At 41.9% G+C, this 21,577-nt stretch overlaps 2 protein-coding genes across 3 annotated transcripts; one reads left to right on the top strand and one right to left on the bottom strand.

The window, feature by feature from the left end:
- The first annotated feature begins 2 nt into the window (after positions 1 to 2).
- metap1 (methionyl aminopeptidase 1) lies at positions 3 to 12,237 on the top strand. Of its 2 annotated transcripts, XM_037538791.1 has the most exons (12): positions 3 to 193; positions 1,294 to 1,345; positions 1,439 to 1,548; positions 1,642 to 1,702; positions 3,925 to 3,948; positions 6,449 to 6,540; positions 6,967 to 7,050; positions 8,909 to 9,047; positions 9,380 to 9,511; positions 9,673 to 9,816; positions 9,983 to 10,048; positions 11,158 to 12,237. In XM_037538791.1, exons 1-12 carry the CDS (start codon positions 80 to 82, stop codon positions 11,322 to 11,324), a joined length of 1,185 nt encoding a protein of 394 aa, XP_037394688.1. In that variant the 5' UTR covers positions 3 to 79; the 3' UTR covers positions 11,325 to 12,237. The 2 variants fall into 2 exon arrangements, with proteins under 2 accessions (XP_037394688.1, XP_017545969.2); XM_017690480.2 differs by lacking the exon at positions 3,925 to 3,948 and having other exon boundaries at positions 4 to 193.
- Positions 12,238 to 15,310: 3,073 nt separating this feature from the next.
- On the bottom strand, positions 15,311 to 20,903 carry LOC108421350 (alcohol dehydrogenase 1-like). The gene is made up of 9 exons (XM_017690478.2): positions 20,757 to 20,903; positions 19,832 to 19,933; positions 18,356 to 18,497; positions 18,145 to 18,232; positions 17,025 to 17,244; positions 16,190 to 16,450; positions 15,971 to 16,103; positions 15,716 to 15,854; positions 15,311 to 15,625 (listed from the first exon to the last, which is right to left on the bottom strand). Exons 1-9 carry the CDS (start codon positions 20,772 to 20,774, stop codon positions 15,595 to 15,597), a joined length of 1,134 nt encoding a protein of 377 aa, XP_017545967.1. The 5' UTR covers positions 20,775 to 20,903; the 3' UTR covers positions 15,311 to 15,594.
- Positions 20,904 to 21,577: the final 674 nt, after the last annotated feature.

Consider the following 21,577-nt stretch of genomic DNA (forward strand, 5'->3'; position numbering starts at 1 on the left):
AAAGCAGCAGCAGTCCCTCCCTCTCGACGTGATCATCGCTGCCTCTGCAGCCCTTCACCGGCCTTCTCCTGCTGAAAGCATGGCGGCGGTGGTCACACGGGAGTGTGAGACGGAGGACTGCAGCAAAGAAGCCAAACTCCAGTGTCCTACCTGTATTAAACTCGGGATACAAGGCTCATATTTCTGCTCTCAGGTAGCATTCCGAAGAAGCTCTGCGGGTTTTATGGTAACGTTAAGAGAGCTAGCACGCTGCCTCTCTGCTGGCCTGCTAAAATTGGCTTCATCCGCAGCCAGCTCAACGAGGCACTTCGCTAAAGTTAGCTGCACGGCCTAGTCTGAAGTTAAACTTCTTGGACTGGTGTTTGAATGCAGATTATAACCATGTGGCAAACGGTTCGACACGGAATGTGCACATTAGATGCTGAAGTGGTCGCTAACGTTTTAGCTAGCTAATGTCAGCTAGCTTTGTAAATGCTAGTTTAGCAGCACCGGCTAGCGCAGCAGCAGCAGCAGCAGCAGCAGCACGATATTAGCGGTATTGGCTTCGAGTCAAGCTGTCAAGATAGCCAGCCTGATAAATGTTGGACGAGCAGCCACAAACATATAGTGGTCCTGATAAATAAATGAATGAAACTTCAGTAATCACATAGGCACTTTGGTGGTCTGCTCAGGGGCAAACTGAGTGACGTTTAACGTTAATGGATATTAAACTCAATGACCGTGTTGTGCTGCTGTTGGATGAGTCGTAGCTCAGCTGCTAACGACACTTCGTTTTAAAATCTAATCAGATTTGTTGAATCGCAAAGCAAAGAGGGCAATAAATTGCTCACAGTGTTGGGCCTTCAGAATCGAGCCGAACAGCTCATTCCTTCTCTATCTGGTTTCTTGTCTCCGTGTGTTGTGTGTCGACCACCTGTTGCTGAGTCTTGAACTACCAGAAGGGTATTAACTGACCAAACTGGAAGATTTCTGTCCTGTTGAACTAAAACGCGCCAGCAGATGAACACGTACCCATCAATATATAATGCACTGTAAATGCCTTGAGGCTTAATAATGAATGAATGTTTTCTCGTGTTCATTTAGAAAGGCGTCATGTGCTTTTAAGAAAGCACTGTGAATGCGAGACTTCAGTATCTATACATGTGCACAAACACTAGCAGCGAGTTTTGTCAAATCAGTTGTATACTGTAATGATTTCAGTGCGTCATGGTTTCTTCACTCTGTTGATTTAAAATCCTGAACATTTGAATTGCTTTCCTGAAATCATGAGCTCTGTCCCTATTTGTGTTTTAGGAATGTTTCAAAGGCAGCTGGGGTACTCACAAACTGCTCCACAAGAAAGCAAGTATGTGGGAATTTTCCGTTGTAATTCTTGTATTTTTCCACCTCCGCTCACATGTAACCATTTGTCTCTCTTCATTATTTTGTGTTTGAACAGAGGAAGACAAAACCAAGGATGAGGGAAAGAACTGTGTAGAGAAGGAAGTCAACACAGACCCCTGGCCTGGGTACCGCTACACTGGCAAACTGCGGCCTCACTACCCGCTGGTATGAACACAACAGGAAAAACATTGACTCTAAGACTAAAAGAAACATTCTGCTACACAAAAACAATGACCTGAACTGTGATTGCTTCCGTAGACACCCATGAGACTTGTTCCAGGGAGCATCCAGAGACCGGACTATGCTGACCACCCGCTGGGTAAGGCTGAAGATGATTTTGGGGAGGCAAAAACACCCATACATACATTTAAATAGAGGTGTAGCAACAAATAACCCAACAACTAGACTTGAGACTTCGGTGTTTTCCATAGCACAGCTCATGCCTCAGTGCAGGGTTGTCCAGCACTTGTTCTGGAGAACTTTAACTATCTGCTCTAACACACTAAACATGTTAACTTTCAGATGAATCAGGTTTGTTTGAACAGCAAAATAAACCAGTGCTGGACTCTGATCAGAGGTTTTCCCTAATTTTGACCCTTTATCTTAGTTTTCCTATATCAGTTGACTAGTGAAAAATTAATAGAGAAGTCTTTCCACTTTTTATTTTCTGATATCACTATTCGAACCTTGTCGTCCAATGCTGATGGGTTTTTTTTTCTGTTTTAACACTACAGAACTTTAAAATTAGAGATTTCTAATTGATTAATGTAAGATGAACGATTGAAATGGGTAGCCACAGGAAGAAACGCACAGCTAACAACCTGACATCACCCAGGGTGGGATTGCAGTATTTCCAGAGGTGTGGACTTGAATCAGATGACTTGGACTCAAGTCTTGAATTTGATGAGTTGAGCCTCAGCATGACAGAATCAAAAAAGACTTATGACTCGGACTTTGACTTGGAAACCTAATGACCCATAAAGACTCTAGACTCCTTATAGTCAGTTGTTTTTCATGAGAATTAATTCCTTGCGCAGACATGACAGAACTGTGTCAGATGTTGATTAAATGTTGAGCAGTGTTGTTGGGGGTGTGTTACTGATTGTGCCTATATTTTTTTTTTTTTTATGAGAATTTAAGTGAGCCTTCATAAGCTAGGAACAAGCAACGCGTCAGCAAACACTCACTCCAGTCTTGGAGGAGAAAATTACCAGGCAAACTTGCCATTTTCCTCATGGTAGTTTCATAGAAGATATCAAGCTTTCTGTTTGAATGATTTTAATTGCTTCTGCAGAACAAGCACAACATTTAGCATGAAGCTGAAGTATTGAATAGTACCTGTGTGCAGTCTATGACATAATCTGTCATGATTATCCGTGTTCCATGGATTTTATAATTTATTTTGAAGGATTGAGGAAAAAAAACTTTAGTCTATGGTCACATACTACAAATATGCTGTCTTTAACAGGCATTACCTTTTTCAGTGTGGAAATGTCATTGTTGAATAATGCATAATGACTTGTGAAGCACTCTGTACTTGACTTCAGACTTGATGGTACGGTCTCGGGACTTGAATTACATCTTAATTGTCTTGACTTGGGACTTCACTCAGGACTCAAAAGACAAGATTTGAGACCGACTTGTTACTTGCAATGTAGTGTTTTCCCACCTCTGGATATTTCAGGTTAGACCTGTCAAAAGATTGGGTGGGATTTCTTTTTTTCAAAAATCCAAATTAGGGTTATTTTTTGCCTCATATCAGCCTGATAATTATCTGGTATATCAGATTGGTGCCATTTCTTAAAAAAAAAAAGAGAGATTAGAAAATATTAACTGAGTGCCATATTCTAAAGTTTCCCCCCACCTCCACTGTACTGTCACTTGAGGCAGATACTATACCAGAACAGCTGTTTTCCACTGACATTCCTAGGTCTGCAATGTCATGTAGAGTTTTACAATTGGACACGAGAGGAAAAATCATTTTGACTAGCATTCAAAATAGCAGTGACAGTATATAAATCACTTGTGCATTGCATAATTCAGATAAGGCAGCTTTTACTCAGTGTTAAGTCAAAGATGAGTTTTGTCAAAGATTTGGAGATTTTTTCTCTCCATAAGAAATTGTTGACTTGCTTAGATGCAGCATACAAAATGAGATCCATAAGCCATGTCACTGCATGGAATAATGTTTCATTTCCTCCTAAATTGAAGCTGCAGAATCTGCCCGTAAGTAATGGTGAAGTTCTTTAGCGCCAGGCTTCTAGTTTGTTAGTGCTCTATTGGCAGTTGAGCCTTTAGATAAGCATTTCAATGTAGAGTAGTATATTCAGAGTATATATTTCCAGCTGGAGAAAGTGGTGTGTGTGTCTGTCTGTGTGCCTGGTCCATACAGTATGTGTGCTAATGTCATGCATACATGTGTATGTATGTTTACCAGCTGATTGTGTGTGTGTGAGAGAGACATGGTTCTAATGTTGGAGTGAATTTGCATCGGGGTGTGTGTGTGGTGTGTGTCTGAAGCTTTTCTCTTGCTCACTGCAGCAGCAGAAGTTGGCTTGTTGGCAGGTATGAGGCCCGTCGTCCCATGTGTTCATCAGGCTGGTGCTGTGTTGTAGGGCTGCAACTAGCAGTTATTTCTTTATTCAGTTACACTGAACTGTTACCTGGTCTAATCCAAGGTGTCCAATCTGATCCATGGAGAGCCGCTGTGGCTGCAGGTTTTCATTTCAATAAAGCGGCACACACAGTCAATTGTTTAAAGATGGACACCAGCTGATAAGGGGCTGCACATTGCAGAATGGGGATAGTCTGAAATGTCTAATACTAGAAATGATTTTTAAAAATCATTTAAAATCAAATCAGGGTTTGGATTGTGAATAACAAGCCATGCAGAACAAAATGAAGTTTTTTTAATGGTAGATGGTGATGGTGTTGAAGTATATATTAACAAGCTCCAACAGTTGTAAACTAGTGGAAATTATTAAAACACATCTCAAATGGCTGCACCATTCAGCCATATTATGTTGAGAAATAATTAAGAAATTAAAAGTTCTAGTGTGTCTCTCTTACTCTAGACAAAGTCTGGCAGATGAAAAATTGTTCAAAAGTGTAGGGTCATTCTTACATTTCTAGTCTTCTGTTATATTTATATGTCATGAGTGAGCAAGCTGGCAAACTAGTAAACAACCTAAATTAAAAATCATTTATGGAATGGGAAAATGAACAAAGAGTATGTGGACTGTGTTGGTACTGTTGGGCCTGTGGGAATGGTGAGGGTAAGTTGTTGGGTCAGGCAGGGATGGTGAGTGTTGAAGCGGTTGGGGATGATTGGGGTGGGACTGAATTTCATACCTGTTCTATGCAACTCATTAAACAAGTAAAGTCAGGTGTGCTGAAGATTGTTTGGAACAAAAACCTGCTGCCACGCTGGCCCTTTGTGGATAAGGTTGGACACCTGCTGTCAAATTGTTTTGGCTTCTGCCGTTTCTTCTCACTTTGCTCAAGTCGCATTGCTGCTATTAATCAAAGGTCCTGTACCAGTTAGTTCCCTTAAACCTGCGGTCATCCCCCAGGTCAACACCGCAATACCCGTCCACTATAATTGATCTTTGTGTCATGAGGAATTTTGGGTAAGAGGCCTCTACTGAGTCTGCATCCATGTAGTTTTGCTAATGGCTGCAATACTGGCACTTAAAGAACACCAAAATGAGAAATGCCTCACTCAATGGCCGTGTGTCGTCTCTCTTCAGCACACACGAATGAAGACCTCGTTTATTGTGACAGGGCCAAAGTACCATCTATGTGACAAGCAGGGGTTAAATTGGGAGCTCAAGTACCTTTAGTGTGTGAATGGCAAATAGAAATTAGTGTTGTAAGTTGATGGAAATGTAGATTGTTTTAAATACTATCTTGGTAAATTCCATTCAATTATTTTATGTGATACACTGGAGAACCCCCATACTGTTACAGTCTCGCACCTCTCCAAGTTAATTTATTTTTTGCTGCTGCATATATAGGTGCCATGTCCTCCTCTTATCGTTTTACATATTGTTGTAATCTTGTAAGTACATATTGATTCCTTCATGCTATTTTAACATGCTAAATAAATGTAGTCATTATGCCTCAACTTTTAAATGGCCTGAATTATTTGCCTGTTATTTACCCTGTTAAAGGCCTTGCAGGATTATATTTAGGCAACTGTTTTGCCAACTGAGTGTTCTTAGTCACGTATTTGCACCTAGCTAGCTGATAGTGTGTATAAATTACTATTGCTAATTCCTGATGTTAGGAAAGTTGAAGCATTTTACCAAATTAAACTTGACTTTTAGCAGTTAATTAATTTAATTGCTGGGAACTCATTCAGCACCATGTGAATTATTCAAGAATGGAATTGTAAATTAAGAAATATTGTTCCCACTTTGACACCAATGAAAAGAAAAACCAACTGTCTCCTATAATCCCAATTTAACACCTGGTCACAAGCACTTATTTCTTTTATGGAGAAGTGAAACAATAGAAGCCATGTAACCCCCAGCACTTCCTATAGTGTATTGCAGTCTGTCAGAATAAGCGTGCCCAACTTCTAACCATTAGGTATTTGTTTTCTGTGAAATAAACAATGTGTCATGTTTTCCATAATCAACAATGGCAAATATTGACTAATTTAGTTAACTAATTGTTGCAGCCCTACTGTCTTGTCTTACAGACGTTTCTGAAAGGATTGAGGATATCTTGTTGTCTGTGTTTGTGTGTGAAAGAGAGTGTGATTGGATGAGAAAAAGATAGCGTAAATGTGTAGTAGCATGGCTCTGTTGTCTGTTTTTGCATGGCTGGTATTGTTACTCTGCTGGTATCGCCATTGTGAAGTTGTTTCATATAAGATCCTCATGGATTACAGGAAAAGTGAGTGACAGTAAAGTGGTTGGCTTCTAGTAGCTGATGTGAAGGCTATGATGATGACAATCTCAGGTCAGTGTGTATCGCTGGTTCTCTCAGGTGTGTGAGATGGTGTGATAATGGTAATACTATGTGCTGTTTGTTTACTGCTGTTCTTGTTGGTGTTTAGGGATGTCCGAGACAGAGCAGACTCTTAAAGGGACGTCCCAGATTAAGATCCTCAATGCTGAAGAAATCGAGGGCATGAGAGTCGTCTGCAAGGTAAAGCCTGTTGTCTTTTAACTGATTTCAGCTTTGCATGTTGTCAGTTGTTTGTGTGAGTAATTGAGTACTCACTGAGTGCAAATGATTAACCAGTGTTATTGCTACACAGGAAGCTGAAGCGTTTTGGTCCTGTATGAAGCTTCACTATTGCATTTTAGGTGTAAAGTGCAATGCGCTTCATACCTGTAGCAAGAAAGTTAATCAAATATATTGGACCTGGTGCAGTTATATAAATGTTGCGTAGTGTTGATATGTTTGGATTTGAAGTTATATATTTCAAACATGCATTTTCCAAGTTAGGTTATTCCAATTCCTAAAGCTCAGTTTGAGGACATGACAATACAGCAGTGTAGAGATGGCGTAAAATCAAGCTTGACTGGATCAGTTCTTAACTCTTCTGCCTATTGGGTAATTCATTTTTAGCTGGCTCGAGAGGTGCTCGACATTGCTGCAATGATGGTGAAACCTGGAGTGACGACAGAGGAGATTGATCATGCTGTACATCTGGTAAATTCTTTTTTTTTTTTCCCTCTTCCTCCCTTCCTGCCTCACATTCTCTTTACTCATACATTAGGCTCTGTCAGAACATTTAGCTTCCTTTTTAAAAACGTTAGCAGAGGAGGCAAGCTTGTGTAAACCACTTTCATTGCTCATTGCAAAATATGTGAAGGAATATACACATGTAAATATATTCCATACATTGTACTCTGTGCATGTAAACATGCCTGTTTATGCCCATGCATTTACAATGGCATTTAGCAAGACATGTCTGGTTGCTAAGCAGTGACTAAGTTAAGTAAAGCTAAGTAAAATACATGACAAAAGAGCAATTAAAAATAAAAAATCAGTTCCAAGTAAGGTCTGACAGAATTTAGCAATAAACCTGATTACTTGATTAAAAACAATTAATACATTCTTAAAGAATCTGCAGTAGTTACCTGGCAGTTTCCTTGATAATGCACATTTTAAATTCTTCCTCTTGTCTCACTTTTTCAGAGGCTTCATATTTTGTTTTACAACCCCAATTCCAATGTTGGAACGTTGTGTAAAACATAAATAAAAACAATATGATGATTTGTAAATCCTTTTCAACCTATATTCAATTGAATACACTACAAAGACAAGATATTTAATGTTCAAATGGATAAACTTTATTGTTTTTTTTGCAAATATTCACTCATTTTGAATTTGATGTCTGCAACACGTTCCAAAAAAGTTGGGACAGGGGCAGCAAAAGACTGGGAAAGTTGAGAAATGCTCAAAAACCACCTGTTTGGAACATTCCATAGGTGAACAGGTTAATTGGAAACAGGTGAGTGTCATGATTGGGTATAAAGGGAGCATCCCTGAAAGGCTCAGCCGTTCACAAGCAAGGATGGCATGAGGTTCACCACTTTGTGAGCAAAGTGTCCTGTGGTCTGACGAGTCCACATTTCAAATTGCTTTTGGAAATCATGGACATTGTGTCCTCCGGGCCAAAGAAGAAAAGGACTGTCCAGATTGTTATCAGGGCAAAGTTCAAAAGACAGCATCTCTGATGGTATGGGGGTGTGTTAGTGCCCATGGCATGGGTAACTTGCTCATCTGTGAAGGCACCAATAACGCTGAAAGGTACATACAGGTTTTGGAGTAACATATGCTGCCATCCAAGCAACGTCTTTTTCAGGGACATCCCTGCTCATTTCAGCAAGACAATGCCAAGCCACATTGTGCATGTGTTACAACAGCGTTGCTTCGTAGTAAAAGAGTGCGGGTACTAGACTGGCCTGCCTGCAGTCCAGACCTGTCTCCCATTGAAAATGTGTGGCGCAAAATACGACAACGGAATCCCCGGACTGCTGAGCAACCGAAGTTGTACATCAAGCAAGAATGGGAAAGAATTCCACCTACAAAGCTTCAACAATTAGTGTCCTCAGTTCCCAAACACTTATTAAGTGTTGTTAAAAGGAAAGGTGATGTAACACAGTGGTAAACATGCCCCTGTCCCAACTTCTTTGGAATGTGCTGCAGGCATCAAATTCAAAATGAGTGAATATTTGCAAAAAACAAAGTTTATCCGTTTGAACATTAAATATCTTGTCTTTATTGTGTATTCAATTGAATATAGGTTGAAAAGGATTTGCAAATCATCGTATTCTGTTTTTATTTGTTTTAAACAACGTCCCAACTTCATTGGAATTGGGGTTGTATAAAATGTTTTACAAAGTTGTGCATAATTTATTATTCATTTATGTCAATTTTTATTGTTAGGCCTTTGAGTCTCTTATTTATCAGAATAATTGGTAGATTACTCAGATAACAATGTATAGTTGTAGTCCTCCATGCTCTGTTTACTCGAGTACCTATGTAACTTGTGATTTTTAAGGCATGCACAGCACGGAACTGCTACCCATCACCACTGAACTACTACAACTTTCCTAAGTCCTGCTGCACTTCAGTCAATGAGGTCATCTGTCATGGCATACCAGATCGCCGTGCCCTACAAGAGGGTGACATCCTTAACGGTACAGACACACAAAATATTCCCACATCTGCTAGTTTTCAAAAATAGACAGTGCCTTTAAGCAAGGTGCTACTCTAGATTTATATTGTAAGAAGGGCACACACATCATCCAGTCACACAGTCACGCCATGCCTATTGGAACACAAATATTGACTTACTTAAGGTTATCTCCTGGCTTTATACCACCCTCTGTTTGGGACAGAATCTTAATAGATTGTGTAAAATAATAATTTTTGTTGTTGTTCAGCTTACAGTACTTGCCTTGAATTGTTTGTCTGTGTAGTAACTGTTGTTTTTTATGCTTGTGTTTTAACCCGAGTTCTCTAATTTTAGTGGACATCACTGTTTACCACAATGGATACCATGGAGACCTAAATGAAACATTTTTTGTGGGTGAGGTGGACGAGGGGGCAAAAAGACTGGTGCAGACCACATATGAATGCCTAATGCAAGCTATTGATGCTGGTGAGAACTGACATTTGTGCATACACTGCACATTGTCCCATGGCACATTTTCTCTGTGTATAACTGCTGTACATGTGCACTGTGGCCTCTAGAGGTCAGAACTGCACTGCAGTAATGCACAGCTTTTCTGTCACTGATGGGGTGTGCTGTTTTTTCTGCAGTGAAGCCGGGTGTCCGTTATCGGGAGCTGGGGAACATCATCCAGAAACATGCGCAGGCAAATGGATTTTCTGTGGTGCGGAGTTATTGCGGCCATGGCATTCACAAACTCTTCCACACCGCGCCCAATGTTCCACACTACGCAAGTGAGAATGCATGCGTTACTCTAATACAGACACACATATAATTAATTTGAGAAGAACAGAAAATGGATTGTGTATGGCAATAAGCATTACACCCTGAGGCATATGCAGTTATTTGGACTTTTCCAACGAAAACGTTTATTCAGCAATTTTTTTTGTGTGTGTTTAGAGAATAAAGCCGTGGGGGTGATGAAGCCTGGTCATGTCTTCACTATTGAACCCATGATCTGTGAAGGTAAGACCCAAATAAAATCACAGTTTATGAGAGGTGTTTTGGATGGGGTGGTATAAGGAAACCATTTATTTGGACCCCATCCAAGCAACATTAATTAACTAGACAGCTGTGTAAAAGCTGTGTACTTGGCTTGAAGTGTTCTTAGATGCCCATAATAATTGAATGAATACAACACATTTAGATAAAGGCAACTGGAAGACTTTATAGAGCTATTCATCATCTATATTACTTGATCTGTCTGCTCTCTAGAGAGTCACTCCTCACACTGAAACAGTGCTGCATTTAATTTATATATATATAGAAGTTCCACTTGCCATATAGGTGCACTTTATAGTTCTACAATTAAAGACTGTAGCCCATCTATTTTTCTGCATACTTTTTAGCCCCCTTTTCCCTGTTGTTCAATGGTCACGACACCCACCACAAAGCAGGTATTATTTGGGTGGTGGATTATTCTCAGCACTGCAGTGACTCTGATGTGGTGGTGGCATGTTAGTGTGTATTGAGCTGGTAAGAGTGGATCAAGCACAGCAGTGCTGCAGTTTTTAAATTCCCTGCTGGAATGAGAATTGTCCACCAACCAAAAATATCCAGTCAACAGCGTCCTGTAGGCACTGTCCTGTGACCGCTAATGAAGGACTAGAGGATGACTGACATAAACTGTGGGAAATAGATGTGCTATTGTGTCTGACTTCATAAAAATATGTTTAAAAACTGCAGCAGTTATTCCAGTACAACACACACTTACATGCCACCAGCACATCAGTGTCACTGCAGTGCCAAGAATGATCCATTACCCAAATGATACCTGCTTTGTTTAGGTCAAGTGGAGGTCTTGACTATTGCAGAACAGGGTAAAATGGTGCCAGCAAAGTACACCGAGAAACTGATGGACTACAATCTGTAACTGTAGAACTACAAAGTGGACCTGATTAAACGGAGGGGCTGGGCAGTTTGTGCACAATGTTTATTTATTTACTCAGTTAACATTCTGCAGGGGGTGTCATAACTTTTGTGCAGGCCACTTTTATTTCTTCCCAAAATGCTGACTAGTGCAATTAATTTATTGGTTTTTATTTATTTATTATTTTTTTCCCTCCTCTCTGCAGGTGGCTGGCAGGATGAAACATGGCCGGATGGTTGGACAGCAGTTACTCGAGATGGTAAACGCTCTGCCCAGTTCGAACACACACTTTTGGTGACCGAAACAGGTTGTGACATCCTCACACGTCGCCTTGATGATAATGGCCGTGCTCACTTCCTGACGCAGATGTAGAGCGGTGGGGTGAGAACACAGGCTCTTCCCCCAGTGGAGGACACATCCGCTCCGCCCTCATCACCGATCAGCCAGTCACACTGTGGTTCTCTGTTGGGCAGGAGTTAATTCGCCGTGAGGCCGTGGTAATGGAGTGTCTGATTGGGCGAGAAGTGGAGATTTGTTTATTTATGAATGTGTCATCCGAACAGTCACATGACTCAGCTTGGATCTGATCAGACTGGAAGGCACTGACCTTTGACCTGCTTGCAGTGCTGTCACTCTTTGTCTGCTCGGGGGCCAGAGGTGTGTGTGTGTGTGTTTGCATGTGGTCTGGCGTACTCATGTTTGGTTTGTTTCAGTGTGTTGTGTTTGGCTGAATGGTCCTCCTGTGACTTTTGGACACAACGTGTGTGTGTGTGTGTATGGATGGTGCGTGTATGAGAGTGAGTGTGTCATTCCAGATGATACCAAACAGACTGATAAATGAAATGTTTCTTTTCCTTTATAGTTTATCCTGAGCATAATCTTTGGCCACAGCCTCCTGTTTACAAAAGAGTGCCTCTAAAAATTATTTCAACATTAAGATAAATAATGTATTTATGAAGTTCTACCAGCGTGCATCAGACCCTTTCTCTTACAAACCATTTGTCTATGATCACGTGTGAAAAATGTGCTGAAGTTCAATGGAACGGTCTTGTGACCATGGGACGGACAAATGTTTGCAATTGGTTCTCCTATTGGCTTTGTGCTCCTTTGTTGAAAAGGTTTAATTTGCTCGTGATTGGATGATGCATTGCCAGGTACAGAGCTGTTCTGCAGGGTTGATCTAACAGTGGCAAGTTTTGGGTTATTGGTGCTCTCTGTATGAAACAGTCCAAACCATGTCAGTGGTCTGCATTCAAGCTGAATTAAAGCATATTTTCCTTGTGAATTGTCTCTTTTTTTTTTTTTGTTATTTCTTCCAATGCAGAAATAGTGAGCCAGTGTAACGTTGAGATCCATCCATCATCTTCCGCTTCTCCAGGGTTCGGGTCGTGGGGCCAGCATCTTAAGCAATGAGGCCCAGACCTCCCTTTCCCCAGCTTCCACTAGCTCTCCGGGGGGGGGGGGGGCGGATTCCGAGGCGGTCCCAGGCCAGCTGGGCAATATAGTCAATATAGTCTTTGCCTTGTGGCTCAGCTCTTTCTTTACCACAACAGACCGGTAAAGACCCTGCATCACTGCTGACCCAGCACCAATCAGCCTATCAATCTCCCGCTCCCTTGTACTCGTGAACAAGACCCTGAGATACTTAAACTCCTCCACTTGAGGCAAGAGCTTATCCCCGACCCAGAGAGGGCTCTCCACCCTTTTCCGCCTGAGAACCAGGGTCTCAGATTTAGAGGTACTGATTCTCATCCCGGCCGCTTCACACTCGGCTGCAAACCGATCCAGCGAAAGCTGAAGTTCACGGCCTGATGTCCCCAATATGACCATCATCTGCAAACAGCAGTAATGTGACTGAGGTCACCAAACCGGACACCCTCCGTCCCCTGACTGCGCCTAGAAATTCTATCCATAAATATTATGAATTGGTGACAAAGGGCAGCCCTGACGGAGTCCAACTCTCACTGGGAACGAGTCTGACTTGCCAGTACCCCTGCGTAGACCTTACCAGGGAGGCTGAGGAGTGTGATTCCCCTGTAGTTGGAACACACCCTCCGGTCCCCTTTTTTTAAAAAGAGGCACCACTACCCCAGTCTGCCAGTCCAGTGGCACCGCCCCCGATGTCCACGCAGTGTTGAAAAGGCGTGTCAGCCAAGACAGCCCCACAACATCCAGAGCCTTGAGGGACTCGGGACAGATCTCATCCACCCCTGGAGCCTTGCCACCAAGGAGCTTTTTAACTACCTTAATGACTTCGGCCTCGGTAATGGACAAGCCTATTCCCGTGTTTTCCAGTGAGGAGTCAGAGTCTGGAGACGTGTCGGTGGGATTGAGAAGGACCTCAAAGTATTCCTTCCACCACCCAATGACGTCTTCAGTCAAAGTCAGCAGCACACCATCTCCACTACATACAGTGCTAGTGGCACACTGCTTTTCCCTTCTGAGTCACCTGACAGTTTGCCAGAATCTTTTCGGAGCCGACTTAGTCACTTTCCAAGGCCTCACCAAACTTCTCCCACACCCGGGTTTTTGCCTTGGCGACGACTGAAGTCGCAGATCGCTTGGCCTGTCGATACTTGTCAGCTGCCTCTGGTGTCCCACAGGCCAACCATGCCTGGTAGGACTCCTCCTTCAGCTTGACGGCGTCTCACCTAGGGTGTCCACCACTGGGTTCGAGGATTACCGCCCCGACAGGCACCAACTACCTTGCGGCCACAGCTACAGTCAGCCGCTTCAACAATGGAGAGGAGCGGAACATGGCCCATTCTGAGTCTATGTCCCCCACCTCCCCCGATATCTGGTCAAAGTTCTGACGGAGGTGTGAGTTGAAGATCAATCTGACAGGTTCTTCTGCCAGACGTTCCCAGCAAACCCTCACTATACGTTTGGGCTTGCCTGGTCTGACCGGCATCTTCCCCCACCACCTGATCCAACTCACCACCAGGTGGTGATCAGTTGACAGCTCAGCTCCTCTCTTTACCCGAGTGTCCAAAACACATGGCCGCAAGTCCGATGACACGACTACAAAGTCAGTCATTGAATGCGGCCTAGGGTGTCCTGGTGCCATGTGCACTTATGGACATCCTTGTGTTCAAACATCGTGTTCGTGATGGACAAACTGTGGTTTGCACAGAAGTCCAAAAAGTGTACACCACTCAGGTTCAGATCAGAGAGGCCGTTTCTCCCAATCACACCTCTCCAGGTCACACTGTCATTGCCCACGTGAGCGTTGAAGTCCCCCAGTAGGACAATAGAGTCTCCAGGAGGAGCACTTTCAAGTGACCTTCCCAAGGACTCTAAGAAGGACCCGTTCCCCAACCCGAAGGCGTAGGGAAGCTACCCTCTCGTCCACCGGAGAAAACCCCAACATACAGGCACCGAGTCGGGGGGCTATGAGAGAGCCCACACCTGCCCGCCGCCTCTCACCATGGGCAACTCCAGAAAAGAATAAAGTCCAGCCCCTCTCAAGGAGATTGGACCCAGAGCCCAAGCTGTGTGTTGAGGTGAGCCCGACTATATCTAGCCGGTATCCAGTGAGGTAACATTCCAAGTTCCAAAAGCCAGTTTCAGCAACCGAGGATTAGAACGCCAAGGCCCACGCCTTCGGACACTACCCGATCCACAAAGCACCGAACCCCTACTACTGCCCCTCCCATTGATGGTGGGTCGATGGGAGGGGGGACTCATGTAACCCCTTCGTGCTGGGCCCCGGTAACCCTGTTCCAGGCAGGTTACACAGGTCCTGGTTTTTCATTATTTTCATAGGGGGAATTTTGGATCACACTTTGTCTGACCTGTCACCTAGGATCAGTTTGCCATGGGAGACCCTACCAGGAGCTTTTGCTCCAGACAACATAGCTCCTAGGATCATTCAAGCACGCAAACCCCTCCACCACGATAAGGTGGTGATCCGTGGAGAGGATGGTGAGATCCAAGACCCATTTTTTAAGATCGTATTTCAGAGATAGAAGTGATGATACACTGATAAAGGCACAGATAATGTACATTAATATGTTTGTACAAATGGTTTATTACACTTACAGAAACAGTGGCATATTTGTAAAATGTACTTTTCTGAAACTCCTTTTTCCTTATCTGACCCTTCATCTCCATTACCTTCATGGCTTGGTCTGGTGCCAAGGGTCATTAGGTAATCGTTTTTAACTGTACCATTTGAACCCTCATCAGAAACAGTTTGCTTGATAATTCAGTAGTGCATATGGGGATATGTTTATTCATGCAGAGATTTAGTGTTGGACTTGGATTTAATTACACAATAGATTGCTAGAGGACAAAAAGTAATGAGATACAGGTCATTGACTTGGGTTGACTTGCCAACAAACACAAGGGAAAAAAACTTGAATGATTACAAACGCATTTATTTAGTCTGAAGATTGTACTGGTCTGCATAGATATTGTAAGTCCACATAAAGCTAGGCCATTGAACAATGGGCCAGGCATAGTACTTAAAACTACACACTTATTTCAAGAGTATTATATAGCTTTAGAGCATTACCTCTTGTTCAAGACAGAACACATTAGTAATTGGACATCCAAAAACAGAATTGCTAGCAGAAGACAGGACAAAGAGTAATCATTTTGGCTTGACATTAGTTATGGCAGGTCTCTGGCTGTTGACTTCTCATTTGGACACATTCACGATAGTTCGAATGCTGTAAAACAGAGAACACTAGTTACTTACACAGCATTAAATGTTTAAACTTAATACATTTTAAATGGGCACAAGAAAACAAAGCACTTACCAGCCCCCAGTCTTCATGAGCTGAATGGCATCATTGATCTGCTCTAGGCTCACTGTGTGTGTCACAAACTCCTCAAGCTTTATACGGCCAGCCATGTAGTCCAGGACTAGCTTTGGGATAGAGTCTTTGCCCTTAAAGCCTGAAATGCACATTAAACTGGCATGTAAAAAGGAAATTATTTTATCTTTGGTGCATTGCAAATGTAAATTCTTACACCTGGTGATCTGTGTGAATTTAAATGCTGGATTTTTTTACCTCCAAACAGGCTTCCTTTCCAAGTCTTTCCAGCAATTAGCTGTATTGGCCGAGCTGAGAAGTCATGAAGATCCGTCCAGCCAACGAGCACGCTCACACCCCAGCCCTTGACACATGACTCCAGCGCACTCCTCTGTAGAGGCACATACACGAAAGATTCACACCACATGCCTTTTTCTGTAGGAGGTAAAAAGATCAACACACATTAATAGAGCTTACCATAACAGCCACATTGCCCACACACTCCAGTGAGTAATCCACCCCTCCATTGGTCATGTCTGTCAGAACCTCGTTGATTGGCTTTTTGTGTGCTTTAGGGTTCACAAAGTCCGTGGCACCAAAGACCTTCGCCTTTTCAAACTTCTGCTCGTTGATGTCCACAGCAATGATTCTAGAGGCTCCGGCGTTTTTGCAGCCCATGACTGCAGCGAGCCCCACTGCACCCATCCCGAACACTGCACACACTGAGCCTGGCTCTACCTGTACACACATGGTTGGGGGGTAGCGTGTCATGATCGGTATGCATCAATAGGAAGGTGGTGATTCAAACTGCTTCAAGTAAAGGTTGCAGTTATTTCTTTGACCAAAATAAAATTCTCAAGTATTTTCAAATCTAAAAATAGGTATTTTTATTGTCTGTGTTCCACTACTGTGTAGTTTCTTTAGTCAAATTGGTGTAGTTTTTAAAAATTGAATAGAATTAATGGTAGAATTAGGAATGCCATGCCAGATCGTTTCCTCAATCAAATCGAATCGTGAGGTAAGGTGGTGACGTCCATAACATTTAGGGGCCAGTCTTTTAGTCTTGCGTTAAGCCTAGTCTTGGACCAAACTGCAATGGCAATGCTGTTTCACCATTAAAAATCCCTTTTGCTCTAGGCTATCACATGACATTAGGTCAGGAAATCAGCCTATACTCACAAACACTTTCATTTACTGCACTTAGGCCCTAATAAGGCCCTGTGTTGGCGTCTACCTAGACATACACTGCACAGTGCATTTCCCCTTAGTGTCATTAGGTTTCACTGTAGGCTTCATGCAGGTTTCCACATACCTTGGCAGTATTGATGGCAGCTCCATAGCCAGTGGAGATGCCACAGCCAAGCAGGCAAACGCGGTTAAGCGGAGCATCATCATGGATCTTTGCCACAGCAATCTGGTTCAAAACGGTGTACTCGGAGAATGTGCTGGTGCCCATGAACTGCAGGACTGGCTTGCCACGACACGAGAAGCGCGTGTCAGTGTTGGACATCTGAGCATACCGTTCAGTAGACCTGCAAGTCGCAGTAGTTTACAAACTTTGCTATACAACCTCTGTCTGACAGGTCTACAGCTTTACCTATGATTGTCTAGGTACATGTATTACATAGATGGACTGGCCAAAAAAGTACACAATTTCCCCCCTTACCCCTAGTATAGTTTAAAAGCCAGGATATGTTTGCTTTTTTAGTTTTGCACTGGAGCTAAAGGCTAATGGACCTAGATAGTAGTGGAAACTTTAGGCCATCACAGTGAAAAGCGCATGCCTAAATCATCACACACTTACCTTAAGCCATATTAAGCTCTTGGATCATCTCAAATAGTCTTGCATTTGTGTTTATGAGATACTGTATGATGTTGTTATCTTTAAAATGGACAACTACATTGCAGAGCTAAAAGCAGCAGTAGCAGCCATCTGAGGCCTACATTTCATCTGTACTACTCTCCATTTTTATAAACAGTATGTTATCCAGTGTCTATGGAGGTCCGGAGAGGCCATGAGGTAGTTATGATTTTCTGAGATGTTGAGATCACAGTTGCCTTGTGATCTCATGAGCAGTTGTTTTTCTTGATTCACGACTTATTTGTCCTGTGATCTCAAGATAAAAAAGTTGCATTGATATATTTTATTATTTCAGAAGTTTTCATAAAGCTATTTGTTCAGAGTCATTTGGTTAGCTGCGTTAGCCCCGTTGCCACATTGCAAAACTAAAAAGGCAAACGTCTTTGCTGGTCAAAACATTTGGTGTAATTAGATTTTATTTTCTTATCCTCTGTTTTTCATATATCAACTTTCATTTCACTCTTCACTGTGGCTGTAAAACCTCTTTACAAATGTTTTGCATCACTTTACAACCTACTTTACTATCTTTTCTTGCCGTTTAGTGTTTAAACATTTTTTACAAGTTTCTTACCAGCTTTTCTCGCACAGGTTAGTCTTAGGGCTCTTACAGAACCTGCACTCTTTACACTGAGAGACAAACAGGGGGATGACCTTATCACCTGCATTAAAGCATTAAAACACACACAGACGGTCAGTTTACACCATAAGGGAAAAAAGCACTTATAAAGGAAAGAGGCACGAACAATGAGGGAGAGCATAGTGACTGCTATGGGTGATCTTACCTGGTTTGAATTCGGTAACTCCAGGTCCAACACTCTCCACCACCCCAGCCCCCTCATGGCCCAAGACAGCAGGGAAGCCATCTTTGTGCTTCCCCTCAAACAGATGGTACAGGTCTGAGTGACACACACCTGTAGCTATCACCTACAGCACAGGGCAGATTTTAGATCATTAACATCAAAGCTGATATTTAGATCTTTGATCTTTGTACTGCGACACTTTTAGAAATCGTTGCCAAGTTATTTGAGCATGACTGCTGTTTCAGCGCATTTTTTCAGAAATGAAGAGCCTTTTTTTCTGCTTTGTTGCTTTGTTAATTTGATAAAAAAATATCAATATATGACCATATACATAGTTTTTTAACTGGCTTTTTAAATATTAACTGGTGGTTGTTTTTTTTGGTGTTGTTGTTCATTGTTACTATTAAAGCACAAGCATAAAGTGGATGAATTGTGTGTTTAGCTATGTTGCTTCCTTGCTGTTGATTTAGGGTGATAATGATGTTCTCACCATTGGATCCAAATCATAATGCTGCATACACGATTTGGTATTCTCACGGTATTCGACTAACAATTTTTCGAATGAAGAAAAATGTTTACTATGATCATGCAGTTGTGTAACTTAGTAACAGGACTAGAGCCAGGAGTAGTGCAGGAGTGTTGACTGGTAATTTGTAAATTGGATGTGTGATGTGTGAGTGTGACGAACCTTTAAAGGTATGAAGACTCTTTACATAATCTAAAGGGTGTCTATAAATATATAGCATGTGAAGGTGTTTAACCCTTTCAAGCACTTTTTTAGAAATCTTAAAATATGAGTTCGATCCCTAGTGATGCCACAGCCATTCATGGCTGAGAGTCCAAGACAGCATAATTGGCCATGCTCTCTGTGGGTGGGTAGGACAGCCCTCCCTCTCCCTCCATCAGTCAGTGCCGTTCTAGCCATTGTGTTCTGTTGGCTAACATAACAGATTCAGCTGTTAGAGTTTTCCTCTAAGCGTGTCAAGCTGTCCAGTGACATTGTGTTAGCAACTACAAAAAGAGTAGTTATCAAAGTGAGAAACTAAAGTATGGGCCCATATACAGACACTTAGGGCCTAGGCTTTTAAATGGTTCTTTACGCCCACGCGCCTCATTTTTGCCATTATAATAATTTGCAGCTCCCAACTGACCAGCTCAAGCTCAAAAAACATTACCCACTGCTGCCTTCTAAAGATGTTATAGCACCAGTAAGAACTTTGGTTGCTTTCATAAGACCTGCAACACATGTCATTAAATGAGTTTTGTCCTCTCATTTGTTTACATGTGTTTACCTCAACCCAGCTGTGGAAATCGCACCCAGTTCACGTCCTGTTTGTTGCGACATAAACATTGTGGCTATGAAATCTAATGTTTGTGGGAAAAATAGCAGTCAGAGGCAATCAGCTCAAATAACTGTAGTTATGAATATCTGTTGAAGGCCTACAAGAAATGGGTAACCTTGATTCTTATTTCATTCTTTTGAGGTGGGGCCACTTCGATCTCTTCTATCACCATTGGAACATTGGGCTCCCAGGCAACAGCAGCCTGGCATTTAATCACCTACAACACACACACACACACACACACACACAAAATCTGTGACATTGTATGTAAATAGGGGTTATGTTCTGCTTACAGTGTAGAATGTTTGTGAGTTATGCACATGCGCTGATCTCTGTCTGCACATGGGACTTTTTAGCCATCTGTTTTTGCAGTTTGAGCTGTTTGCCATAAGTGCAGAGAATAAGAGTGATTTCGTAACCAGGGTTCATTATAAATCAATTACTGGAAGAGTTCCATATGTTTTTTCTTGGTCACATGTGCTTATGATAGAAGTGCATTTCAATGCATTTCTGTTTTGCATTCATGTCAAATTGTCAGTGAAGTTCTAAACCAAGTAATAATTTTGGCCTCTTGATATTTTAGTGACCTCAACTTTGCACATATTCAAAGCTTCAGTACATAAAATACTTTACAGATACTTTTCTTGAGTGCCTTTGCTGCCGTAGCACTTTCCCCGTTGTGCGACTCACAAAGGATTATCTTGTCTTATCTTATCTTAGTATCATATTTACATCATTAAAAACATGCAAGATCTCCATAACATTCATGTGACTGAATGACAATAATAATGAATAATGGCTGGTTCACTTAAATTGCAATTAAGTCTTTTGTGACTGACAAATAAACTGCTTCACCAAATCAAACACAGTTCCAAAAGCAGTCAAGACATTGCTGCATAACTGCTAGTTGCAGTTTATTCGATATTTTAAAAGATATAATAGCTTAACTCATGTTTTAATTAATGTCACTGCCCCTTTCCTAATGGAATGTAATCCTACGTGGACAATGGTGTAAATACAATGAAAAAGAAGACACATACCTTTCCTGCGGTAGCCATGTCTTAGTGCTGTCACAAACAGAGAGAGCAAAATACTTGGCAACCATTTATATACTCTGGCACCAAAGTCTCAATGAACAAGCAAGCTCTCTCTCTCTCTGTCTCTCTCTCTCTAGGGAGGGACTGTAGACTAAAAAAACAGATTTATAAGAAATGCCTCACTGTTCAAACACCATAAATATGTCTACTTCATTTTTGCTTTAATGTGAAGCTTATGTAAAAGAGTGATTTAGGCCAGATGGCTGTTGGCTTAAAGTAGCATATCTGGAAGCACCATATCTGGAGCAGGATATCACACAAACTTATCAAGGAGTTATGTATGTTTTCCCAAACATGAACACCTGCTTCGGTTTCAGCTGGAATCCTGCCACCTACTTAATGCAGTTTAAAATCTAATTTGTATGCTGACTATTTCTTTCTTCCTTTTCTCTGTGACAACTGCAGTCCTGTATCAACACAATAGCCAAGAACTGTGAGATTTTACAATAATTACTTTCCTATTCTAAGCAAGCTAATTTGTAGGGTTATATAGCCTCTAGCCTCAGTTTCCAGGTAACTATCGCCTGACCTGGCAAAAAAATGCAACCTGCAATCACATGAAAACAAGAGACGGGAAGCATAATGGTGTCATTGTGCACTCTAGCTCGAAACTAATATACTATTTCATTGTTCTGCAATGAAAATGACCTTAGCTAAATGAGATCCCAGTTGTCATAAAGAGAAATTCAGCTATCTCATATCAAAGGAGAGTTCAAAATGTGCGTATAATGAAATCCTTAATATGTACACAAAGCCTTTCTGAG

Source organism: Pygocentrus nattereri, chromosome 5, assembly GCF_015220715.1.
Source record: "Pygocentrus nattereri isolate fPygNat1 chromosome 5, fPygNat1.pri, whole genome shotgun sequence".
In the NCBI taxonomy this organism is placed as follows: Eukaryota; Metazoa; Chordata; class Actinopteri; order Characiformes; family Serrasalmidae; genus Pygocentrus; species Pygocentrus nattereri.

Bases quoted from the DNA above. Each gene is read 5' to 3' on its own strand.
- LOC108421350 (XM_017690478.2), bottom strand. The intron at 18,233-18,355 runs GTAAGATCACCC...GCTTTAATGCAG, and splicing joins AGTTACCGAATTCAAACCAG to GTGATAAGGTCATCCCCCTG. The intron at 15,626-15,715 runs GTAAGTGCTTTG...TCTGTTTTACAG, and splicing joins CTCATGAAGACTGGGGGCTG to CATTCGAACTATCGTGAATG.
- metap1 (XM_037538791.1), top strand. From the start codon at position 80: ATGGCGGCGGTGGTCACACGGGAGTGTGAGACGGAGGACTGCAGCAAA. The intron at 1,703-3,924 runs GTAAGGCTGAAG...TGCTCACTGCAG, and splicing joins CTATGCTGACCACCCGCTGG to CAGCAGAAGTTGGCTTGTTG. The intron at 6,541-6,966 runs GTAAAGCCTGTT...ATTCATTTTTAG, and splicing joins GCATGAGAGTCGTCTGCAAG to CTGGCTCGAGAGGTGCTCGA.